Here is a 25,242-nt window from a genome sequence, read left to right on the forward strand (position 1 = left end):
TATGCCACAGTTGAGGAAGAGACTGCCTCAAGTGGACTCGACTAGAATGAGCTTGAAGTAGCTCAGGATCGTAAAAAAGCGGAAAAATGTATAAGTCTAACGAGGTAGTAAGAGGATTACGTCATCAAATACTTAGGTAATTAGGTACTTACACGTGTACAATAAGTAATTATTGGAAAGCGCTGTCACGAAAGTAATTAAGGAACAAAACACGACTAATTAACATTTAATTAACATTCAGATCCACGTTGATTTGTTACAAAATTCTACCATTAGGCAGGAAAGAAGGTATTAGCTAACTATTAAAGCTGCAAGAGAAAATGTCAAGAAAATGTGAGTACCTACTATATTATTTTTATTTTTAAGAATAGAATAGAATAGGATGGAATAGAATTTATTGGGAATCACACAGACAATAATCAATGAGAAATGAAATGAGAGAAATGAGATTATTCAGACATAAAAAAAATAAAGTGCCACGAAATGGTCTTGCCTCAGTTCAATATTGTTTGCGAATAAAAAAAGTAGAACAAGCGCGGAAAAGGGGAAAGGAGAATGAGCATTTTGTCCCATTATTTTATACTGATGGGGACATGGCTTGTTTGAAAGGGCTTATTAATAGCATTATTTTATTGTATGACACCAACTTTGGATCACTTGCAGGGACTGACGTGTTTAAAAAAAAGTATGACGCATAAAATCAGATGTTTTACAAAATACTTGTTATGGAGCTGGTTCCGCTATCATTTACGCGTCTGTTGGGAGCTTGTGCGTTCTCTTGTATCTTGCTTTGAGACTAGATTACTGAAGCCTAAATTCAGAAAAATTTCGCAAAAAAAAAATATTTTATGCCCAAACTTTTATCGTTGATTGTACTTCTCATTCAACAGTCATCTACTGCTCTCCGAGACCTTTCTAAAAACCCCTCACTCATTGGCCTTTCATTACAGAGTTCCTAATAACTTGTCCACCTTTTTGCTCCATCATCAGATCAGCTCCATGATACCATAATATTGGATTGTCACGTGATTTACATATTATGTGTGCAAAAGTTCAGCTTATTCGGAAGCCGAGAAGTGGGTCAAATTTAACTTGCAATATTAAATCACAGACAGACAACGGGACAGGTGTTAATAAAATCTATTAAAAACACAATTTTTTTTTCTTACAGACTTAGTCCTATTTTTTATGTCGATGCTTTTTAAGCAATCATTATTTCAAGATGTAAAGTTAATATCTCACGAGGAGGCATTGAAAAAGCTCCGGGAAGTCGATGATCAATACGTAAACGGTACGATAAAGCCGTATCCAAAAATTTTGAGGGACTCAAAGGGTACCACAATGAAATACTTGCAAGCTACCTTGAAGAACATGAACCTGACGGTTTGTACTTTTAGTCTACTAGTGGCCCGCCCCGGCTACGCACGTGAATTCCCATAAAAATAGTTATTTATTAAGTTGTCTGTAAAAATAGACATGATTACGCTATAGCGCATATTTTATATCGTCACTACTTTTAAAAAATCTCGTATCTCGCGCTGCTTCTCAAAGTTAAGACGCAGTAAGTCTATATGCATTCCATACATACTTACTACAACTTTCTTTTCATTGACAGACGAAGATACAAGTTTTTTTTAAAGTAGTGACGATATAGCGTTTTCGATTAAAGCTCTCAGCCAGCGGGATTTCGTCAGACTCGATTAGCAAATATCGTCATATTTCAACCAATTAATAAATGAATGAATACTAATATGAACATAATAGAGATACTACAATCTGGAAAAAAACTACCCACGTTCGGTTTCTATACCACAACCACCTCCGAAAGGCCATGGAGACCACTATTTAAAATGGGTCTATACATATTATTACTGAAACATTATCAGATGTCCCCAATGGTTCGAGGCATCAATAACCTAAATTTCAAAAAAATCTGTTACTTTACTTTATTTTGACTAGGTGCTTTAGGCACTGGTCCCACCGCGAGCTAGTAAACTATGAGCCATCGGCTATAAAAACGAACAAAAGATAAGAACAAAATGAAAGCGACACGGCGATGTTTATAGAAACTCGCCCAGAGGTGAGCTATCAATATTGCCGTGTCTCTTTTATAGGCACGAGAGTGTTTATCTTTTGTTCGTTTTTATAGCCGATAGCTCATAGCATAGCTTACTAGCTTAATTTGATATTTTTTACAGATGGCATGCAGCCAATGTCCCCAAGTCTATCTACCCGTCTGCACAAAAAAGGGTGAGAAATATACTACATATAAAAATAGATGCCTGTTCAGGTGTAATAATCAGACAGATGCAAAAGAAATAAGAAGAGGAATCTGTATTTACTGGTAGAGTAAAAATCGGCCAAGTGCGAATCTGACAATAAACAACTGATATCATAAAATTTATTTTCTGTGTTCTTGAAATAAAAGTATTCAATAATTGCGTATTTTATTCTATGACAAATAAATTTTTGACATTAGATTACTTAGGTACTGTCTCGTTTACCTTCCTAGCTGGCCCTATGATCTAAAAAATTATTTATTTACAGTAAATGTCCATATTTGCGTCATCATTATCCTCCTTGCATTATCCCGGCATTCGCCACGGCTCAGGAGAGCATGGGGTCCGCTTTGACAACTAATCCCAAGAGGCGTAGACATTAGTTTTACGAAAGCGACTGCCATCTAACCTTTCAACCCAGGAGGATCACCCAGCTCAAGAACTTTTTAAACGGACAGGAATTCTAACCCTGCCGTGTGCATACATTTTCGAAGTGGCAAAATACGTGAGACGCAACATAGCACAGTTCCAGACCCGCAGCAACGCACTAGGTACGGCTTCCAGAAGGCGTAATGAACTTTATCCACCGCAAACACGACTAGCCAAGTCTAAGAAGTGTATGCATACGGTAGGACCTAAAGTATATAACAAAATCCCGCCCGAATTGAAATCAACAACCAGCGATAAATGTTTCTTTGAAAAACTCATACATTACAGGCGCCATCTTGGATTTTTTCTATTGAAATCCTTCCGACATCCGATATCGGATTGGATAGATTAGTAAAACTAAGTATACAAATATACACATACCTATAAAATTCGCTCGCTCAGCCTTGCCTAGAGATGGGTAGGGGTGAGTAAATACTGAGTATTTACCCGTAATTTACTCAAAGCACCGAGTAAATACTCGTATTTACTCATTTGGGTGAGTAGAAACTGTTACCTAAAAATAATTAAAAAAATGAGATTTATGTACTTAGTCGTATTTATTTTAAGTGTGTGGACATGTTTAAATACTATTTATATTATCAGAAGCTTATAGGACTCTTATTTTGTTGAAAAAGAGGTAATCATTCTGAGAAAAAAATAGTGTTAATGTTTAGTTAGCAGTTCTGTTTTAAAAAAGCAGGTATTTACAGTAAAAGTATGAGACTTAAATTAAATCGATGTTCTAGATAACGACATGACGGACGATGTTCGGAAGTGATTGTTAATGTGGCACTTACGACCTTTTATTAAGGGTTTTCTAAAGAAAACTCAAAAATGGCTCAGCTGATGACGTTAAAAGTACTAGTTTTGTGTTTTGTATTCTATGGGAAATAATTTGACGTTTTCTGGATATTTTTCCAATAACGAATTCGAAAGTTATAAAGGTATAAACATTATTTCGGCCTTAATTATCGTTTTATTCCAAAACTATTCGTATTATGAAAAAACTTTTTTAGAAACATTCAATTAATTTTTAAAGACCTATCAGATGATGTATAACATACTGGTAATTTTTGAATTTTATTTTTGAGAAAAATAGTTAAATGTATGGAGAGCACGTCTTTAAAATAAAATTCATATAAATTTGATTACTTAACTTAGAAGTCGATAACAAAATACACCAATATTTCTAATTTGTATTTCCATTTCAGCACGCTAAATAGTTTATACCCACCAATTTGAGTAAAAACGAGTAAATACGGGTATTTTGAGTAAATACTGAGTATTTATTCGATATTTACTCATGAGTATTTACTCACTACCCATCTCTAGCCTTGCCTGTTAATAATTAATGTAATTTTAATCTAGCAGTAAGCATGCCAATGTACCTGACGTGTAAAATTTTATTTTATCAATAAAGGATTGTATTGTATTGTAACCCGAAGGGTAATTAGGTCTTATTGGTACGAGTATATAATTGTACGCAACTTAATCATAGTAGTAGTAGTAGTAACTCTTTATTGTACAAAAACACATTAAAAATAATATACATTGAGGTGCGAAGTACAAAGGCGAACTTATCGGGATTTCTTCCAGTTAACCTTTGAGTAAATGAGAGGAAAGAGTTAAAGAGGGTAACAAAATCTAGCAATTTGTACAACAAGGTACCATAAAGACAATAGATAAAAATCTATATATAGTTATAGGATAAACATAACTATATCACACAAAAAGGAATGAGAAAAACACACTAAGTTGAAAAGAAACACAAAATACATTTACATATAAAGCAACAAAGGTAATTTAGTCAGATAACACAGCTTCTTTAGCCTCTTCTTGAGCGACGCAACCGATTGTGCCTGTCTAAGCGAGACGGGCAGCTCACTCCATAGCTTCACTGCACTCGTTTTAGTGATTTCGAAGAAATCTAATGCTCCTACCAAGGGTCTTCCTTTTGTGGAGCCCTAAAAATTACTGCAAATATCTTAAATCAAAAGCGTCACATAATTATAAGATTCCATAATAACCCATGACCCAGCATAACTCTCCAAGTTTTCCAACAATGCCGACCCGAGGGACGCTCACAAATCAAGGTAAATATACTCTCAAAAATATATAAACATTTTTGTACCTTTCTCCTTAGTTATAAGGTGTAAAATGTATACTTATTTTTGATAGCGTTGAAGAAGGACAGCGTAAATCGTTTAGAGAACTGCCATCAATTTGGTGGATAGTTCTAGACATGACTGGTGCCAGAGGTTAATAAGGGTAACCAAAGATTATTATAAAAGAGAAAACAAAACTAACCTAACCTAATTAAAGTCCAAATAGCTAACTTCATAGATCTTCTCGCACGCGAGTTCATGCATCTAGCACAACTCCAATCTCAATTATTCCAAAACACGGATCAAAATGTACAAAAATAACGCAAAATAAATTAGTAACATACACTTTATACTCGTAGAACTAGCTTTTCCCAGCGACTTATTCAAACGTTGATCTTTGAACCCCCATTTCACCGCCTTAGGATGTGAATTTTGAAAAATCCTTTCTTAGTGCTTCTCTAAACCTTATAAGGAACCTACGTGCCAAATTTGGAATCCCTAGGACCAGTGGTTTCGGTTGTGCGTTGATACACTTTAGTGAAAAATAATCTATCATATTTTTGGACACATTTGCAAACTTATCTCATTAATTTAAAAAAAAGGATATTGCGATGTCCATGAAATTTACAATATACACAAAAGTATATGAAAAAGACTACTTGGACGCCTTAAGGTTCATTTTTAAAACAATTTGTATGCCCGAGTTATGCAGGGTAGCCCTGTGGGCCTCAAATAGTAAAATAATGATGTGGTGTAATTTTCATACCAACGACTTCTGAGATTGATAAATACATCCACCTACCTATATTATATTGTTGGTAGAATTCGCTATTTTGTGTTTTCATAATAAAAAGTCCAATATTATCAGGGGCGGCTCACTCCGCGATTGCATCGCCGCGCTACAAGTACATGCTGGCGGCCGCGAGTTCGCGGCCTAATCAAGCGCGCGTTCTCACGGAACCCACATTCGCACTTTATATTCTTACTTTACGTCGCGAATTTTTTTTTTAAGGTTCATATGCGTTGTCTGCGTGTGGAATGGCTAATAATGTATACTTAAATAAATATCTTGAATAAAATAGGACATATTTACACAGATCTACTATTGATTAAGTCCCCCGGAAAGGTTCAATAAGGCTTGTGATGTTGGAACTTAAACAGAAATATATAAATACTTTATATATACCTAGAAAATACCCAAGACCTGAATATAATAGTATAAAATTAATTTTTATTAAGCAGAAACGTCTGCTAACGATTCTAAACATTTTTATATTAAAGGAAAAAATGGAAAAATTTACGCTTCCGGCGGGACTTGAACCCGCACCATTTTTGCAATCCGTGCAATGCTCTTACCAATTGAGCTACGGAAGCCACGCCGGACTTCGCAAATCTTTCCATGCTTTTCCTTTTGTACACACGTCTTGGGGTGACGTCTAGCGCCATCTACCGACAGACTATTACATCTTGTAACGGCACTGGAGTCTCAAGTTATATTGAGAATTCACCAGTAACAATGTGCTAACCCATACTAAATTAATTTTTATTAAGCAGAAACGTCTGCTAACGATTCTAAACATTTTTATATTAAAGGAAAAAATGGAAAAATTTACGCTTCCGGCGGGACTTGAACCCGCACCATTTTTGCAATCCGTGCAATGCTCTTACCAATTGAGCTACGGAAGCCACGCCGGACTTCGCAAATCTTTCCATGCTTTTCCTTTTGTACACACGTCTTGGGGTGACGTCTAGCGCCATCTACCGACAGACTATTACATCTTGTAACGGCACTGGAGTCTCAAGTTATATTGAGAATTCACCAGTAACAATGTGCTAACCCATACTAAATTAATTTTTATTAAGCAGAAACGTCTGCTAACGATTCTAAACATTTTTATATTAAAGGAAAAAATGGAAATTTTTTTTTTTTTTTACGCTTCCGGCGGGACTTGAACCCGCACCATTTTTGCAATCCGTGCAATGCTCTTACCAATTGAGCTACGGAAGCCACGCCGGACTTCGCAAATCTTTCCATGCTTTTCCTTTTGTACACACGTCTTGGGGTGACGTCTAGCGCCATCTACCGACAGACTATTACATCTTGTAACGGCACTGGAGTCTCAAGTTATATTGAGAATTCACCAGTAACAATGTGCTAACCCATACTAAATTAATTTTTATTAAGCAGAAACGTCTGCTAACGATTCTAAACATTTTTATATTAAAGGAAAAAATGGAAAAATTTACGCTTCCGGCGGGACTTGAACCCGCACCATTTTTGCAATCCGTGCAATGCTCTTACCAATTGAGCTACGGAAGCCACGCCGGACTTCGCAAATCTTTCCATGCTTTTCCTTTTGTACAGTAAGATTTGCGAAGTCCGGCGTGGCTTCCGTAGCTCAATTGGTAAGAGCATTGCACGGATTGCAAAAATGGTGCGGGTTCAAGTCCCGCCGGAAGCGTAAATTTTTCCATTTTTTCCTTTAATATAAAAATGTTTAGAATCGTTAGCAGACGTTTCTGCTTAATAAAAATTAATTTAGTATGGGTTAGCACATTGTTACTGGTGAATTCTCAATATAACTTGAGACTCCAGTGCCGTTACAAGATGTAATAGTCTGTCGGTAGATGGCGCTAGACGTCACCCCAAGACGTGTGTACAAAAGGAAAAGCATGGAAAGATTTGCGAAGTCCGGCGTGGCTTCCGTAGCTCAATTGGTAAGAGCATTGCACGGATTGCAAAAATGGTGCGGGTTCAAGTCCCGCCGGAAGCGTAAATTTTTCCATTTTTTCCTTTAATATAAAAATGTTTAGAATCGTTAGCAGACGTTTCTGCTTAATAAAAATTAATTTAGTATGGGTTAGCACATTGTTACTGGTGAATTCTCAATATAACTTGAGACTCCAGTGCCGTTACAAGATGTAATAGTCTGTCGGTAGATGGCGCTAGACGTCACCCCAAGACGTGTGTACAAAAGGAAAAGCATGGAAAGATTTGCGAAGTCCGGCGTGGCTTCCGTAGCTCAATTGGTAAGAGCATTGCACGGATTGCAAAAATGGTGCGGGTTCAAGTCCCGCCGGAAGCGTAAATTTTTCCATTTTTTCCTTTAATATAAAAATGTTTAGAATCGTTAGCAGACGTTTCTGCTTAATAAAAATTAATTTAGTATGGGTTAGCACATTGTTACTGGTGAATTCTCAATATAACTTGAGACTCCAGTGCCGTTACAAGATGTAATAGTCTGTCGGTAGATGGCGCTAGACGTCACCCCAAGACGTGTGTACAAAAGGAAAAGCATGGAAAGATTTGCGAAGTCCGGCGTGGCTTCCGTAGCTCAATTGGTAAGAGCATTGCACGGATTGCAAAAATGGTGCGGGTTCAAGTCCCGCCGGAAGCGTAAAAAAAAAAAAAAAAAAATTTTCCATTTTTTCCTTTAATATAAAAATGTTTAGAATCGTTAGCAGACGTTTCTGCTTAATAAAAATTAATTTAGTATGGGTTAGCACATTGTTACTGGTGAATTCTCAATATAACTTGAGACTCCAGTGCCGTTACAAGATGTAATAGTCTGTCGGTAGATGGCGCTAGACGTCACCCCAAGACGTGTGTACAAAAGGAAAAGCATGGAAAGATTTGCGAAGTCCGGCGTGGCTTCCGTAGCTCAATTGGTAAGAGCATTGCACGGATTGCAAAAATGGTGCGGGTTCAAGTCCCGCCGGAAGCGTAAAAAATTTTTCCATTTTTTCCTTTAATATAAAAATGTTTAGAATCGTTAGCAGACGTTTCTGCTTAATAAAAATTAATTTAGTATGGGTTAGCACATTGTTACTGGTGAATTCTCAATATAACTTGAGACTCCAGTGCCGTTACAAGATGTAATAGTCTGTCGGTAGATGGCGCTAGACGTCACCCCAAGACGTGTGTACAAAAGGAAAAGCATGGAAAGATTTGCGAAGTCCGGCGTGGCTTCCGTAGCTCAATTGGTAAGAGCATTGCACGGATTGCAAAAATGGTGCGGGTTCAAGTCCCGCCGGAAGCGTAAAAAAATTTTTCCATTTTTTCCTTTAATATAAAAATGTTTAGAATCGTTAGCAGACGTTTCTGCTTAATAAAAATTAATTTAGTATGGGTTAGCACATTGTTACTGGTGAATTCTCAATATAACTTGAGACTCCAGTGCCGTTACAAGATGTAATAGTCTGTCGGTAGATGGCGCTAGACGTCACCCCAAGACGTGTGTACAAAAGGAAAAGCATGGAAAGATTTGCGAAGTCCGGCGTGGCTTCCGTAGCTCAATTGGTAAGAGCATTGCACGGATTGCAAAAATGGTGCGGGTTCAAGTCCCGCCGGAAGCGTAAAAAAATTTTTCCATTTTTTCCTTTAATATAAAAATGTTTAGAATCGTTAGCAGACGTTTCTGCTTAATAAAAATTAATTTAGTATGGGTTAGCACATTGTTACTGGTGAATTCTCAATATAACTTGAGACTCCAGTGCCGTTACAAGATGTAATAGTCTGTCGGTAGATGGCGCTAGACGTCACCCCAAGACGTGTGTACAAAAGGAAAAGCATGGAAAGATTTGCGAAGTCCGGCGTGGCTTCCGTAGCTCAATTGGTAAGAGCATTGCACGGATTGCAAAAATGGTGCGGGTTCAAGTCCCGCCGGAAAAAAAAAAAAAAAAAAAAAAAATCCATTTTTTCCTTTAATATAAAAATAATAGTATAACATTTTATCTGAGTATTAATTCGTTTTAATCCATAGGCAACCCTATCGCCGAACGCCGCGCACGTGCGGCTCGTTTCTTTGTTAGAATTTTGTAGGCATTTAAAAAGGCGGCATGTCATGAACATCAAAACAGTGAGCCTTCTGTACTTGTACTATTATATATTCTGTGATATTAGTAACATACATGATCGGTGTGTGTAAAGTCTCTAATCAGCATCAGGCTCTTGTGGCTGCCCACAGGCCACGTGCAGTGGGTCCTAAGACTCGTAAGTATACAAATACATATGTGTTTAAGTTGTGATAAAATTTTAAGAAGTTTCGACTTATTGTTATCAATATATAACCAGTATGATAGATTTTTTCCGCTACTGTATGTCAATCAGTCAGTCAGTTTCTTCTTTTATATAGGTATTTAGATTTAGGAACAAAATCGCCGACAGCACCTTTCTTTCAACAGTCATCTATTGCTCTCCGAGACGTTTCTGAAAACCCCTTACTCGATGGGGATACAACGTTTCATAACAAAGTTCCTATGGCCACCTTTTTTCTCCATCATCAGATCAGCTCCATGATACCATAATATTGTATTGTCACGTGATTTGCATATGTGTACACAATTTCAACTCAATCGGAAACCGGAAAGTGGGTCAAATTTAGCTTCTACGTTTTGACGCACACTAACATACTAACAAGGCAAGTTGAACAAAAGCTTGTAAAAAAAGTAAACCGTATACAGCGTTGAAGCTTGTCTTGTCCAAATTTTTACGGGTTAATCATCGTATCTTATGTAATAATATTGTTCCACCATGTCATGTTCATGTTAGATTCCGCAATAACAATGTGAGTTGTCAGTATCCCACGAACTGAATCGGACCACATTTAATTACGGCCAACACGAGCTACTGTGGAAATAATAACGCAAATCCATGGGTAGCGCTGAGTGGCAGAAGTCATAGGATGTGGCGACTAACGGCGCGGGGAGCGGAGAATCGAGTGACGCGATAAAAACGTAATAACGCCGTGTTTCACTACAATGCTTCGACTATAGACCGCGGCGTTCGTCAGCAGCCGTTTATGATTCTACCATTAGTTTTTAACGTATCTATTGTATGGCGAAAGAGAACACACCCCTACACGGTTACATTTCATACAACATCTTGGTAGGTAGCTCTGGTGTTTGCGTTTGTTTGCGTCTACTCCGCGCCATAATGGTTCCATAGCGGGCACCAAATTCAATTTCGGTATTATTTCGAATTCTCCAACTGCTATGAACTGTCCCAGAATCTTCCTGAACACCTTACATTATGTCACTTGTAGGCTGTTTTCCTCCTTGAGTGTTAGTGTCCAAGTCTCACACCCATACATTAAGAAGCGGCGGATCACGATCTATTAGCTTAGTGCGACTACTAAGAAGGTTGGACACCAAAACCTCATAGGGCGCAACTTTATAATTTCTTTTTGGACTGTAGTTCAACATAATATTTGATGTAGTAGTATACACGGTGTTTCCGGTATCACTCAAAACCTCAGACACCCCAACTGATTTTTATTTTTTTAAACTCATCTAGAGTATTCATCTTTTAATCTGATCGTTACTTTTTTTTTTAATTGAATTTTTAATTTTCTGTACAGCTCTACTTGACTTTTAGCTCTACACTCAATAAAATAATTGCTAACTACCATCATAAACCATAAGACTATTTATTTGTGTACGTTACTGCAACGACATAAGGTTTACCAATAGACAGCTAAGATGTCACTGTAAAACACTTTAAAGCTTTGTCACAGTAAACTTCAAATTGGACAGGTAATCGCAGTAAGCAAATAAACTCAATATTCAAAATGACAAGGTTGTAATTAGGTACGAGTTCAATTTGTTATGACTTATGATAAACATTAAGATTAAACTGATAAACAACGTCAAACTAGTAGCGGAAAAAATAATCGTCCAAGTAACCGGCCAGTATTAATACCCCTAAATACTGAAAAAGGTAAACAACCTCTAGCAATGCGATATACACAATGTTGTATTACGAGTACAATAGAATGGGCACGTAAAAAATAACTAATAATACTAATTTAAATAAAAATATTACCCCCATCAAGATATAGCTCAATCGATTCTACTCTCGATTCTGAACAAACTGTTTTCAGGTTTTTAGTGTTAAGTGAAACACGGTGTATATTATTATTCCACTCAGGCCTTAAAGTCATGACTTGAACCATACCCCTAAGCCTTAGAGGGTTGCATCGCAGAGATCATCCGAGTAACCTCATTTGGTTCGTTACATAACTCCTCGTTACAGAAGCAGATGGATTCACATAACTTTGTCCGTTTGATTCACATCCCTAAGGATCTCCACTACAATCAAGTAATTATGTCGTAATTGATATGACATCCCATTCATATCCTATTTGCTGGCTGTGCGAATAGATTTGCGCTCATTTTTTAGCTTCTATATGAAATTATTATGGATCAATATAAAGTTGAATCAGTTTATTATAATCGGCGATTATGATGAAAACAAAAGAGAACGAAAAGGTCGGTTTATTGTTGTGAAACTTTTGTCAGTTTTGATATATTGAGTAATTCACTGAACTGAAAAAACATTTTTCTCAATAACATATTTGCTCTGGTTTGTTTATAAGTTTCAAATACTTACAGATACCTACAAACTATAGTCTAGAGCAGCAAAAGAACAAAAAGAAGAAATCTAGAAAAGGCGGTCAGCTATAAATAAGAAAAGACGGAGATAAAATATTGCATTAGTATCGAGCGGAACGCATTTATTGTAAGATATCGGGGTTCAGTAAGTTTTCAGAAAATAATAATTATACAATAAATATAATAACTAAATTTCTTAATAGTACAAGAAAGTCGCCACCAGTTGCGTCAACCAGACGCTTCACGATTTCGGCAAAAAAATTGTGTGCGTCTAGCTAGCTCAGTCGGTAGAGCATGAGACTCTTAATCTCAGGGCCGTGGGTTCGTGCCCCACGTTGGGCGCCACTAAAATGATTATGCAACGAATGCACGCTCATATTGGGCATGCAGTGGGACCGAGTGTGCGGTGTGCATATCAAACAATGGAAGCTCATACAAGTGTTCTGAGTCGATGCTCAATAGATTGTATGCACGCCCCGCCGCACGCCCCGTTGAACGTTTTGCACCAAGCTCTGAATCGTCAGTTCTTCGAGCCATGTACCTACTAACTCACTGCCTCCAAGATTGGAAAATTCTGTAAGCTTCATTTAAACAGTTTCAAACACGGAACCATCTGGTTGGACTCCACTTGCGCTTGACCAATTTAAAAGTGCAGTAACTTCGTCGGCTCATTTCCTCAGCAAGTTCGCGTGCAAACTGCGGCGAATTCGGAACGGAGATAACTACGTACTAAGTTCGTCGGGGACATTTCTGCTCGCTGTTTGGAGCCAATTTCAGTACAGTCGAGTATAAAAACATCTTTACAAACCAACATCCCAAATCATCCATAATGCAAGAACATAAGACATTGTAATTGTCTTAGATAGGTATACATTATTTGCATGTTGACTTAGATGTTAGTGAACATGACCATTCTAAAACATGACCTAAAACCGTTTTACAGTATCCGTTTTTATTCTTTTATGCTTAAAGCATCAAATTGTTTTAGTAGAAATTTATTATCTTAGTGATGGTTTGAGTCCCAATTTTTGTAATATTTTGTTATGATAATGAAATTTTGTTGAAACATAACTATGGCATCTGATTTTTATCGCATGTTACAATAATAGTTAATCAAATGAATGATAAAGTATAAATAAAATTCTGTTGTCTAAAATATATTTAATTTTGTAAACTAATATCGCTTCTATCAGTGTCCCTTCAACTACACCACACCAAATCGTTCTCTACAACAAAAAATTAACACACTTCCCTTGATAAAGAACTCGAGACGATTCTCCCTTTCCAATCATGCACTCCTTCATACAAAGATTCCAATACCAGTTCCCGTCGACCACACACACCGGGTCGTACACCTTCGAACAGGTGCAGGCACTCGAGTAATGTTCCTCAGGTGCCGCTGGACGACGCGTTGCGGTGCACACCGTTTCATTATCAGCAGGTTCAACCTCATCACACTTCATTAAACATGCATTACCATACATTTCTCCGTTACTACCACACACTGGTGCATCCTCCTCCTCGCATTTTTTCGCACATGCGAATTTTGGTTCTTCAGTTGTGGTGTGGTGAGGTGTGGTGGTTGTTGTTGTAGTTGAGGACGTTTTCATGTGTTCGGGTCTGCAAACGCCTTCGTATAGGATGCCGACTGAGCTGTCGCTTCCGACCGCGCAGGCCATGAAACAGGGGTTGATGTACCACTGGCCGTTGTTGGCGCAGACGGGCTTGTAATGTCGGGGACACATCGTGCAGTTCTTGAGGAATGGAATCGCTTTCTTAGCAGCTTCCTCCTCCTGATCTAGTGGTAGGCCTGTTCCGGGGGGAGTTGATTCTTCTGGTCTGAAAATGCGGTTACCTTTTTTATTTGGAATTATAGGAGGGGCGATTTTTACCACCAGCCGAATCCGTCGTAGTGACTTCATAGGTAAGACTGAACCGCTATTATTATGATACAAAATGCCCAAAATGGCGAAAAATAAATAATTTATATGGCCGCTAATATGGTACGGCATCAGTCGTAATGAATTAAATACACAATTTATTTCGCGATTTCGTCATTCGTTCCATAATAATAGTTGTTCAGTATGACCTATTCAGTCATTGGTTAAAATTTTATCCTGTTATAAGTAAACAGAAAATTGTTAACACACAATATGCAAGGATATTAGTAAAGTCAATGTAAGTGTGTGGCCCGGAACAGGGAATAATAATAAAAACAGAGGATCTATAGATTACCGGTAATTAAATTATAATGGTCTCACTTAATTAAAATCAGAATTTAACTTTCGCTTTTTTTCTAACAAACTTAATCGTACGTTCAATGTAATGCAAACAACACTCAACTTGACTGAATTAGTTCGTTCTGCGTCATACTTATTCGGAGCTGCTCGGAACGTCTCATTGACATTTTATGGTTGCGTTGACTAATTGAAAGATATTAATATGAATGCTATTATCTTTCTATCACCGAATCAGCACTTAAATAGGTATTGTCACTTTATGAAGTGTTTATTTTGCACTCAAAATAAAATAAGTCAATAATAGTTTATTATTTATTTACAAATAACAATTAGAGGCATTACAAATACAAAGCTGAAAGGACGTAGCAATTCTAAATACGTACATTTTCAATATGTCTACCGTCCCGCTGATCGCAAGTAGCGTACCGCCTGATGATATTATTGTGAACGGTTCCGAGATCCACGTTGTGTTGCAACTTGTGAAAAGCCTCGATTATTCTGTTTCTGAGGATGTCTACTGTATCATTCTCTACTGCGTAAACATAATTCTTAACTGCACCCCACAAGAAAAAATCAAGGGGTGTTAGGTCAGGGTGGCTAGCCAGGCCCCGTAGCCGAATGGCATTTCTCCGACGCCAAACGAAAGCGATACGCCGCTGGCTCTGTCGCGCCAATACGCAAGCGCGATAGAGATAGATATCTACTAGCGCTTCGTTTCGTGAGCGTTTCGTGAGCGATTGTGCCATTCGGCTAGCCACCCAGGTGACCTAGGGGGCCATCGGTGTGGGCCAAAATTTCCCATCCATTTATTTCCGAAAATGTTATTAAGTTTTTCACGTATCCTTAGAGCAGAATGTGCTGGTGCACCGTCAAGCTGAAACCAAGTGTCATCGCGGACATCTTCGGGTAAATTTAAAAGATAATCTGTTAACGGCCCATCAATGAGCTCCATGAATTTATCGCCGTTAAGTGCACCATCAATAAAAATTGGTCCAATTATTGTATTATTATGGATTCCTGCCCACACATTAAGGGAGAACCGATATTGGTGAGCCAATTCTCTCATGACATGTGGATTATTTCCGATTGTAGAATAGTAATTCATGTTTTTCCTATTCCACATTCCATTGCGAGTAAAAGTGGCCTCATCAGACCAGATGATATGTTTCAAGAAGTTGTTATTTTCTCGGTGCATGTATAGAAACCATCTACAAAATGCAGCACGAACAGGTAAATCTCTTGGTAAAAGACCATGAACCTTTAAAAACTTAAAAGGATGTTGCTTCCTTCTTCTCATTACTTTATTTATGGTGCGGTTATTGACTCCAAAGATTCGAGCAGCATTTCTTGTACTGGAAGTGGGATGCTGTCTAAAATATCGGAGAATTCTTCGTTCTAATTGCGGGCGAACATTTTGAGGTTGGTTGGCCTCGTAATGCTGTTCAGGAACTAGAGGACGATTATCACGTAAGCGTTGTATTGCCATTGTAATCACGCGACCATGCCTCGGATGCCTTCTGTTTGGATTTCGCTCACGATATAACGCAATGGCACGTAACGCATTACCGCGAGTTTCACCATAAGTTAATATCATATCCACATACTTGCGTGAATCGAATGGTAAAAGGGCCATTTTCAAAGAGCGAATCGTTTTCATAAATTAAAACATTTCATTGAAACCAAAATAAATCCCGTGACAAATAACTTTGACTCCCGTGACAACTAACTTTGACTTAACTATTTTTTTATTAATTCAAAACCGCTTTAAAGAGACTGAACTTGTCAGTGAACTTATTATAAAAAGTTTAAACCAACCGCGTATTGTCAATGTCACACCCCGTACCAAGACATACCCCGTACCAAGTGACTAGGCGACGATACCGTGACAGGAAAATACATTACCTACAATTTTTAATTTTGTAGGCTGTTTTCTCTGAAATTAAGGACGTTTGAAAATTAAATTCCTGTGAAAGTTAATTGGTATGTCTTAAAGAATCCCCATTTAATTTTTTCTCCCCGGTTCCGGGCCACACACTGTATAATAGTTTAGTAAGCAAAGTACACCTAAGAAAATATTTTTTCTTAAAAGAATAACGAAGTGACGCCCATTCTCAGCAGAGGGCGATTGAAGGCCATAGCCTTCATAATAATGACCATTATCATAATAATGACCAGAATAATTAATAGCGAACGGTCTCAAACTCGCGAGCCCACATTTGCTATTCGAATGTAACACGACCACAGAACCTTGTATCGGTATACTAGAATATTCCATCAGAAGGCGTAATGCAGACCTAATGGGTAGAGGAAGGGCACAGCAATTATTATGTCAAGGAAAAGGACTCCGACTTCGTTTTGAGGTAGTTAAATATACATGAGCTTTTGCGGTACTTTTTTCTACGAGCTTGTACAGTCGCCTTGAGTTTTTAATAATACGTTACTCGAAACCGTAATTGTCAAATAAGATACGATTATTTTTGTTAGGTGTTGATTTTATGGTCAATAAATAAATTAATAGTAGAAAAAGGGAACTAGTTCACTGATGGCACAGTATAATAAAGAGTACTATCGTACCGGTGGCCGAGCCGGGAATCTAACTTGGACCTTTAGATTACATACGACTTTATTAAAAATAACAATAAAAACATAATATGAATTATATTGCCTAGTAAGTATTAGGCAAAATGAGGCAAAATGATAGGCCACTGCGACATGATACCTTCTTTATAGAGCAGGCTCCAAGGGGATGTTCGTTTGCAAAAATAGCGCACCTCATTTTGACTTCAGATATATATTTTATAGATCCCGGACACCATATAAACACATGTTGCCAACCAGTTTTGTGGTCCCCTTTCCCGCACCCTGGCAATCAAAAATCGCATACAAAGAAAAAACAAATTTTCATCAAACCATGCCGTGTGGGGTATCGAATGAAAGTGCTTACTGAGTAGTTCACGAATATATGGCATACTATAATATTTCTTACACTTCCTCTAAGAATTTTTATGAAAGTTTACTAAAATGCTCGATTTTCGAGTTAACTTTAAACCACTATTGCTTGAGAAGTTATGAATATATTTTAATCATTATTATTTTAAATAACTAACAATAGTCTATTGTTTGCGAAACAATAGTTCGTACAGTGAAAAAGTTGCATGGAGGAGCGGGGGAGCAATCAAAAATGGCGAGTTTCGATGTTTCAATAATATGGTTCTTAAAATTCGGTTTCTGAGTGGAACTTGATTGCGGGACAATATAATTGACAGATTAAAGTGGGAGGAGGAAAGCAGGAGTAGAAAAAATATCTAAAACAACAGTTATACACAACGTTTGGCCACGAGAGAAATATCGAAACTCGCCATCTTTGATTGCTCCCCTCGCTCCCCCATGCAACTTTTTGACTGTATTAACTATTATTTTGTATACAATGGACTATTGTTAGTTATTTAAAATAATAATGATTAAAATAGATTCATAACTTCTCAAGCAATAGTGGTTTAAAGTTAACTCGAAAATCGAGCATTTTAGTAAACTTTCAAAAAAATTCTTAGAAGAAGTGTAATAAATGTTATAGTATGCTATATATTCGTGAACTACTCAGTAAGCCCTTTTATTTGATACCCCACACGGCATGGTCTGATGAAAACTGATTCTTTTGAAAACTGATTTCTGATTTTTTTTTCTTTGTATGCGATTTTTGATTGCCGGGGTGCGGGGAAGGGGACCACAAAACTGGTTGGCAACATGTGTTTATATGGTGTCCGGGATCTATAAAATATATATCTAAAGTCAGAATGAGGTGCGCTATTTTTTCAAACGAACATCCCCTTGGAGCCTACTCTATTAAAGATATACTAGAAGGAAAGGCAAAAGGAAGGAAGAAGTCGAGGAAGACCCAGGAAGAGTTTTGATGACCATCAGCTCAAGCAGGCCTAAGATCGTATCAAGTACAAAAGTGGAAAGCAGAGGATATGGCGCATACTCCACTGACAAGAAGCTACAGAGCTCTTAAATAAGAAGAAAAATAATAAGTATTATAATATTAATAATTGTATACCTATTCTATATAAATCGCGCTCTATACTCTGATTCTCCAAGCTAAACAGTTCACATAACACATTCACTCAACACGGTAGCGTGAGCTTCAGATATTAGCTACCTAGTTATGCACCTATTGGTAGACGCATTAAATCATGTGACTTTCATTTACTAAAGGTTTCAGATACCTAAATAAAGTGAAATAAGGTACCTACTTTATCCGAGATTTCATCAAAAATTTAGATAAAAGAACCGTATTGCTTGAAGCATCACTAGTCATGAGATTTAGGTAAAGCAAACTTCAAGCAAAGTAGAAAGACTGTCAAGAAAACAGTCATCACTAACACAAGTTTAGTATAGCGAGCTGCGAAATTGTATGGAGAAATTCTGGACGAATTCATTGATAAATTCGCCGTGTACTTTTGCAACTTAGTGTGCCTATAATTATGATTATTGTGTCATTCAAGATGTCGCTCAGGCCCCGTAGCCGAATGGCATGTCTGTGACGCCAAACGCCGCAGAAATGCAGTCTGGCTCTGTCGCGCCCGTACGCAAGAGTGATAGAGATATTGTACATTCGGCTACGCACACAGATTTTCAAACGTAAGCTTTGTAAACGAGCGAAAAAACGACATTGAAACGATTACATTTTCAATCGTTTACATTTAGAAACGGTTTATGATGAAATAAGTATTCTTACCCTTGTCTCAAACTAAGTTTAAGGCCACTTGTAATATAAAAAGGCGCCACCAGAGAAGAAATACCTGAAAAAAAAGCATCTATGAAATGAAATGTTAATACTTTATTATTATTGAAATCTTCTCGAGGCTGAGGCGTAGGGTTAGAGCCGGCGTAGCTTTATTTGACGTTCATATGCGCATTGTAATATGCCTACTTGAAAAATAAATATTTCATTTTCATTTTTCATTTTATTTTATTTGTTATGGTCTTGGCACTAAGAATACAGAATAGATACAGGAATACAGACTAGGTACAGTCAGTTCAAGATAAGTTATTATTATTTCTGACAGTCTCGCTGATGCAAATATTAAAGCCTGACCAGACATACATGACTACGCGCCATATTGCGGAATTTCATTAGAACTATTTTTTTAAGCAGAGGATATGGAGTATAGGTACTCCACTGACAAGAGCTACAGAGCTCTTAAATAAGAAGAAGAAGAATTGCGGAATTTCATTAGAACTATTTTTTAAGCAGAGGATATGGAGTATAGGTACTCCACTGACAAGAGCTACAGAGCTCTTAAATAAGAAGAAGAAGAATTGCGGAATTTCATTAGAACTATTTTTTTAAGCAGAGGATATGGAGTATAGGTACTCCACTGACAAGAGCTACAGAGCTCTTAAATAAGAAGAAGAAGAATTGCGGAATTTCATTAGAACTATTTTTTTAAGCAGAGGATATGGAGTATAGGTACTCCACTGACAAGAGCTACAGAGCTCTTAAATAAGAAGAAGAGGAATTGCGGAATTTCATTAGAACTATTTTTTTAAGCAGAGGATATGGAGTATAGGTACTCCACTGACAAGAGATACAGAGCTCTTAAATAAGAAGAAGAAGAATTGCGGAATTTCATTAGAACTATTTTCTTCATACTATACTGAACATTAGAATAACAACGCCCTCTTGACAATAGTTACATATTTCTGGTCAGGCTTTACGTTTGCGGAATGTAGTAGAAGTAGTTTTTGTAAAGTAAAACCGGTAAAGAGCGTGTCGGGCCACGCTCAGTGTAGGGTTCCGTAGTTTCCGGTTTTTTTTTTTCAAAAACTGTTCAACCCATAAAGGCAAAATATTTTTCCTAGAAAGTCTTTTTAAAGTTCTACTTTAGTGATTATTTTCATATTTTTTAAACTTATGGTTCAGAAGTTAGAGGTGGGGGGACACCACATTTTTTTTTACTTTTGGAGCGATTATCTCCGAAAATATTAACAATATCAAAAAATAATTGAAGTAAACCCCTATTTATTTTTAAATACCTATCCAACAATATATGACACGTTAGGGTTGAAAGGAAAAAAAATCACACCCCACTTTACGTGTAGGCAATAAGAAATCTAAGACAGATGGCTCCAACCCTTTCTATAAAACATTCCATGGTCTGCGCATTAAAATTTGGCCATAGGAAATTAGTATTACAGATAGTATTTTATACAATCGTGATATAATACAAAGCCTTTCAGTCGAGTACCATGTTTAGGCCCTCGCAAAGCTTGCCGAGTGGCCTAATAGTGTACGAGAGTGAAAAGCTTAATTATATCTTTATTGCATACAATACTTTTTCTATGAGTCATCATCTTCATCATCAATGGACGAAAAATATCATCATTCAAGTTAAAATTATTAATGTTAATGGCGTCGTTCACCGTTGTATCAACATCGAATTACTTGGCAATCAATTGTTTGTAATAACCGTCTGTGATTGGTCGATAATGCGGCAGATAAAAAAAATGTGTTTCAGATGCAGAAAAATTTGCCAGGTATCGCAAATTAGTATAGAACTTGTATGAAGTTCTATTTTTGAATATTTTTCAGTTAACTAAAGTGAAGTGTAATGAAATATTAGTTGAGTAAGTGCCAAAGACTATCGAACACTGAAAAGTCAGCACTTACTTATAGTTTAGTCTATGGTGTCCTAATTAACAGATTAAAGTCGACGAGTAGAAAAAACTACATAGTTTCGCGGCGTCGTTCTTCGATTGACCATAATTTCAAGAAAAGGGATCCAATGCATATGAAACTTATCATTTTAATTTACTAACACGTAAACTGCAAACTGTCATTTAAACATAATTTTAGCATACATATTTACTCAGTCCGTGAACAAAACTTTGTAGAGATTTGATGCCGCATACGATATACGTTACCTCACCTACCGATATTACATAACTTCCATCAAGTAGGAACTTATAATATACTATTCGCACAGGTATCTAATATCTCATTGATGGTATATTCTCTGTCTGGATGCGTCAATTTTCAAATATCAGTGAAATATTTCATCTCTAAACCCGAACTTCGTATGGAGAATTTGTAATTTCACATAACTCGGAACACATCACCAAAATAGTTTTGATATTTGCATTAAACTTCAAACGACATCCAAAACTTTAAGTTCTACTCATACAAGGATATATCTACCTACCGCCGCGCATATATTATATACCTAACCAGCCGGCGTATTATGCTTTAAGTTTTATCACTTATCTATGAAATCTCTGTGAATGTGTAGCATTTTACAATAAATTACCAAGGGAAGCATTGGATTTACCAATACATTCACTTAAGAAATATGTAAAGTCCGGTCTGTTACGTAAAGCATACTACACTGTTCAAGAATATATCAATGACAAAAATGCATGGCCTTCTATTACTAAAACTTAATGAATGAATAATGAATGATAATATTAAATTTATAATATGTTAGAAGCAAATTTCATAGGTTTGTTGTTAAGTTATATTGTTTCTGTAAATTTGTTATTTATTTTTTAATTTATTTTAATGTAATTTTGACGATTCGAAAGAGGTTGTAAAATCCTACTTGAATAAACGATATTTTATCTTATCTTATCTATCTATCTATGTGGATAATGTATCCGTCACACTTTGGCCAGCATATCGATATGAGAGTGACAGATGTCTTATCCACGTGGATGAGTGATACAACTGGAAGCATACCACGCCGGCTGGTATAGGCAGATATATTATAATTGTATAAGTACTTATCAATACACGGTGTTTATAATGTGTGTTTACCTACAATTTATGAGGTGATTACATACCTAGATTACTGAGCAACTTTTACTATCGTACGAATCCTGAAACCGCGACTTATATTTACTGTCATAGAAAATTATCAGTGGTTAAAAGTTGGACCATTGTAAATTTTGGAAGTACAATATTTAATTTGTATGTATCTAACTTATTGTAGGTAAATAAATTATTGTGTGAAAAATCAAAAAGTACCAAGTACTTTTTCGAGATCATAACTGTTGTTCATTAGTTAGGTACGATTTTAATTGTATTAAATTAGTATCAATTTGGCTTCTGTTGTTGGTGACCAGTAATCATACTTTATTCTCTTGATTTTGGCTCAATATTGTTTTAAGTATAATATTGGTAATAGTTGAATAATTATCCACTAAACTCAACGTGTGTGTAGACAATAAAGAATTAATCTTAAAACGCTTGAGCGTGAGCAGTTTCATGTGCTCTGAGAATACAGGGTGTGAGTATATTTGTGTATGTATAAAACAACTTAACCTAAGTGCGCCTTTCCAATAGAGATGCACTACGTGGATGTTTTTGACTTACTTCTCCACCAATCAGCTTAGTCGAATCCGTTCCTACTAGCACTATGCTATGTAGAACAATGAGCATGATTGGTGGGTATCAAACATTCACGTAGCGCAGCTCTGGTGCAAAGGTGCCCTAATACTGCCAACAAAATGTAAATACAATCGAAGAAAACACTCACAAACAAAGAACAATATTCGCTTCATGACGCCTCCCTCTCAGTTAAGTGGCGACGCGGAATCAGAAATTAATTGGTTCCAATTCTGAGCGAAATTGAATTTCTTCCATAATTGGCGCTGCAGTAAATAAATTGAAGAGCGCCGGGAGAATGTGCGACTTGAGAAGCATCAAAGTGGGGTAAGGTTGAGTCTAGCAAAATATCCTGTAATTAGAATTATAATTATTAGAAAAAATTACAATTTGACATGTAAAGAAAAATCTAAATACGATGGTTCATATGAAAAAAAAAAAATATTTTCGATTAGTTTTTTTATTTACTTACATAATTTAATATACTGTAGTAGTAAACATACGTATTTTCATTTGTTCTTATAGTTGTCAATTCAAATTGCATGCATTACCTACTTAAAAACGATCAAAATGTAAGTGATAAAGTATTGTCATGTATATACAATACACCTGTTAAATAGTTACCTGTATCATTTGCTGTCGCTTGTTTTTCTAAATATTATTATTATATCAATAATAAAAATACATGTCCAGCCATTAGCTTCTTTCTAATGCTAAAAAATAAAATAGGTACCTACAATTTGATTAGTAATTAAAATGTAGTTGGGAATTGAAATAAAATGGAATTAATTTTCTATTTTTAATGCAAGTATGTTAATGAAAAGTGAAATTAAACATGTTCGACACAAGATAAAATTAATGTGACTTTCAATATTTTTGCTATTAATCAACAGTGCAAAGGAAAATATTGTAAAATTTCATCAATATTGTGATGCAATATTACAACCAGTAAATATTAGTATAATCTGAAAAGTAGTGAATACGATCGGTAGGTACTCTTTTTAACCCCCTACGCAAAAACGACGGGGTGTTATAAGTTTGACTTATCTGTCTGTTTGTCTGTCTGTCTGTCAGTGTGTGTGTCTGTCTGTGGCATCGTAGCTCCCGAACGGTGGACTTTGATTCACTTGACTTTGATTTAGTTTTTTTTTGTTTGAAAACTGAATTAGTCGTGAGTGTTTTTAGCAATGTTTCTTGAACATAGGTCCACTTTGCCGCGGTCGGGGGTTTCTTCAAAATTTTAATTTTGTGGTTAGGTTATTATCTTAGGTACAGCAAATTTTAGGAAGCTTTAGAAGCCAAACGTCTTTAGTAGACACCTGCCAACAGAAACAGTAATTTAACCATTTCCATCACTGACTCCACGGCTTAAACTGTCAGCCATGCCCATTTTGAAATCTAACCCAATTCTCTGTGAACGTCAAGTGAGACGCGCCCGTTACCGACGAGACAAATCTATTCCGGATTGCGCACCTGCCTATGTTGGCAGTAAACATTGTTATATTACAGATATTAGAACTTTCCATGAACACTGTTGTGTGCGGCTGGTAGCTGGGGGGCTACCATGAAGTGCTAAAGTCGTTCAGTTTAGGTTGAGAGAGAGGGACGGAGCTATGGAACTGCTATAGCTTCGTCCCTTTCTCTCAACCTAAACTGAACGGCTTTAGCACTTCATGGTAACCCCCCTGTTCGCAGTCTCGCAGAAGTCGCAGACAGTAAGTAACTTTGTACGAAAAAGTTTACCAAATGACACGCTAGATGGTGATGAATGGACCTTGTATAATATCCCGTTCCTCATTAATATTCGCTATCATTATTAATTATCACTAGATTTTTAGTGGTTGAGAATAATTATTTAAAATGTATTTGGGAATTTTGATATTGTGTATTTAATATTTTCTTGTGTAAAAGTTGCACTTTTTAAAAGAGGTAGTGGCTGAGTCGCCTGAGTCACACTTGAGCAGCGACAAGTAAAATAATTATAATCGCGATCGGAACTTGTAACTCAAATATGACCCATTTTCTGACTACACTTCGAACCTACATGGAGTTGTTATTATGACGTAGTCGAAAGGCAGGACATTTAAAATACAAACGTAGAACGTCATCGCATCATAATTAGTACAATAAAAACTAGAACGAGGTGTCATATCTGAGTCGAGCTGCCAGAATACCTCCTTAGTCACAACAACAACTCATTCCAAATTACTTATATAAATCTTTAGTCACTTTAAATACGCTCATCTATCATTTTTAATTTCCCTCCTTTAATAATCTCAAGTTTATGCGTCGATGGCATCAATCCATCCTTCTAAAGACCTATGCTCATCGCTCTTCCATTCATTCAGTCATCTCATCATTCACTCATCTCATTATTCATTCATTCTCACCGTTTATTCGCTTTATTACGC

The 25,242-nt window shown here is 36.6% G+C and overlaps 2 protein-coding genes and 1 non-coding gene across 3 annotated transcripts; 2 read left to right on the plus strand and 1 right to left on the minus strand.

The window, feature by feature from the left end:
* The first annotated feature begins 202 nt into the window (after positions 1-202).
* LOC125235238 lies at positions 203-2,432 on the plus strand. The gene is made up of 3 exons (XM_048141733.1): positions 203-333; positions 1,172-1,383; positions 2,199-2,432. Exons 1-3 carry the CDS (start codon positions 321-323, stop codon positions 2,346-2,348), a joined length of 375 nt encoding a protein of 124 aa, XP_047997690.1. The 5' UTR covers positions 203-320; the 3' UTR covers positions 2,349-2,432.
* Positions 2,433-12,474: 10,042 nt separating this feature from the next.
* Trnak-cuu lies at positions 12,475-12,547 on the plus strand. The gene has a single exon. It is a non-coding gene; the product is annotated as a tRNA-Lys (tRNA).
* A 794-nt stretch (positions 12,548-13,341) lies between these two features.
* Positions 13,342-23,582, minus strand: LOC125242221 (serine protease inhibitor dipetalogastin-like). Its single transcript, XM_048150953.1, has 4 exons — positions 23,456-23,582; positions 22,983-23,183; positions 19,184-19,247; positions 13,342-14,044 (listed from the first exon to the last, which is right to left on the minus strand). Exons 2-4 carry the CDS (start codon positions 23,005-23,007, stop codon positions 13,432-13,434), a joined length of 702 nt encoding a protein of 233 aa, XP_048006910.1. The 5' UTR covers positions 23,008-23,183; positions 23,456-23,582; the 3' UTR covers positions 13,342-13,431.
* Positions 23,583-25,242: the final 1,660 nt, after the last annotated feature.

This window comes from Leguminivora glycinivorella, chromosome 2 (genome assembly GCF_023078275.1).
Source record: "Leguminivora glycinivorella isolate SPB_JAAS2020 chromosome 2, LegGlyc_1.1, whole genome shotgun sequence".
NCBI classification, from domain to species: Eukaryota; Metazoa; Arthropoda; class Insecta; order Lepidoptera; family Tortricidae; genus Leguminivora; species Leguminivora glycinivorella.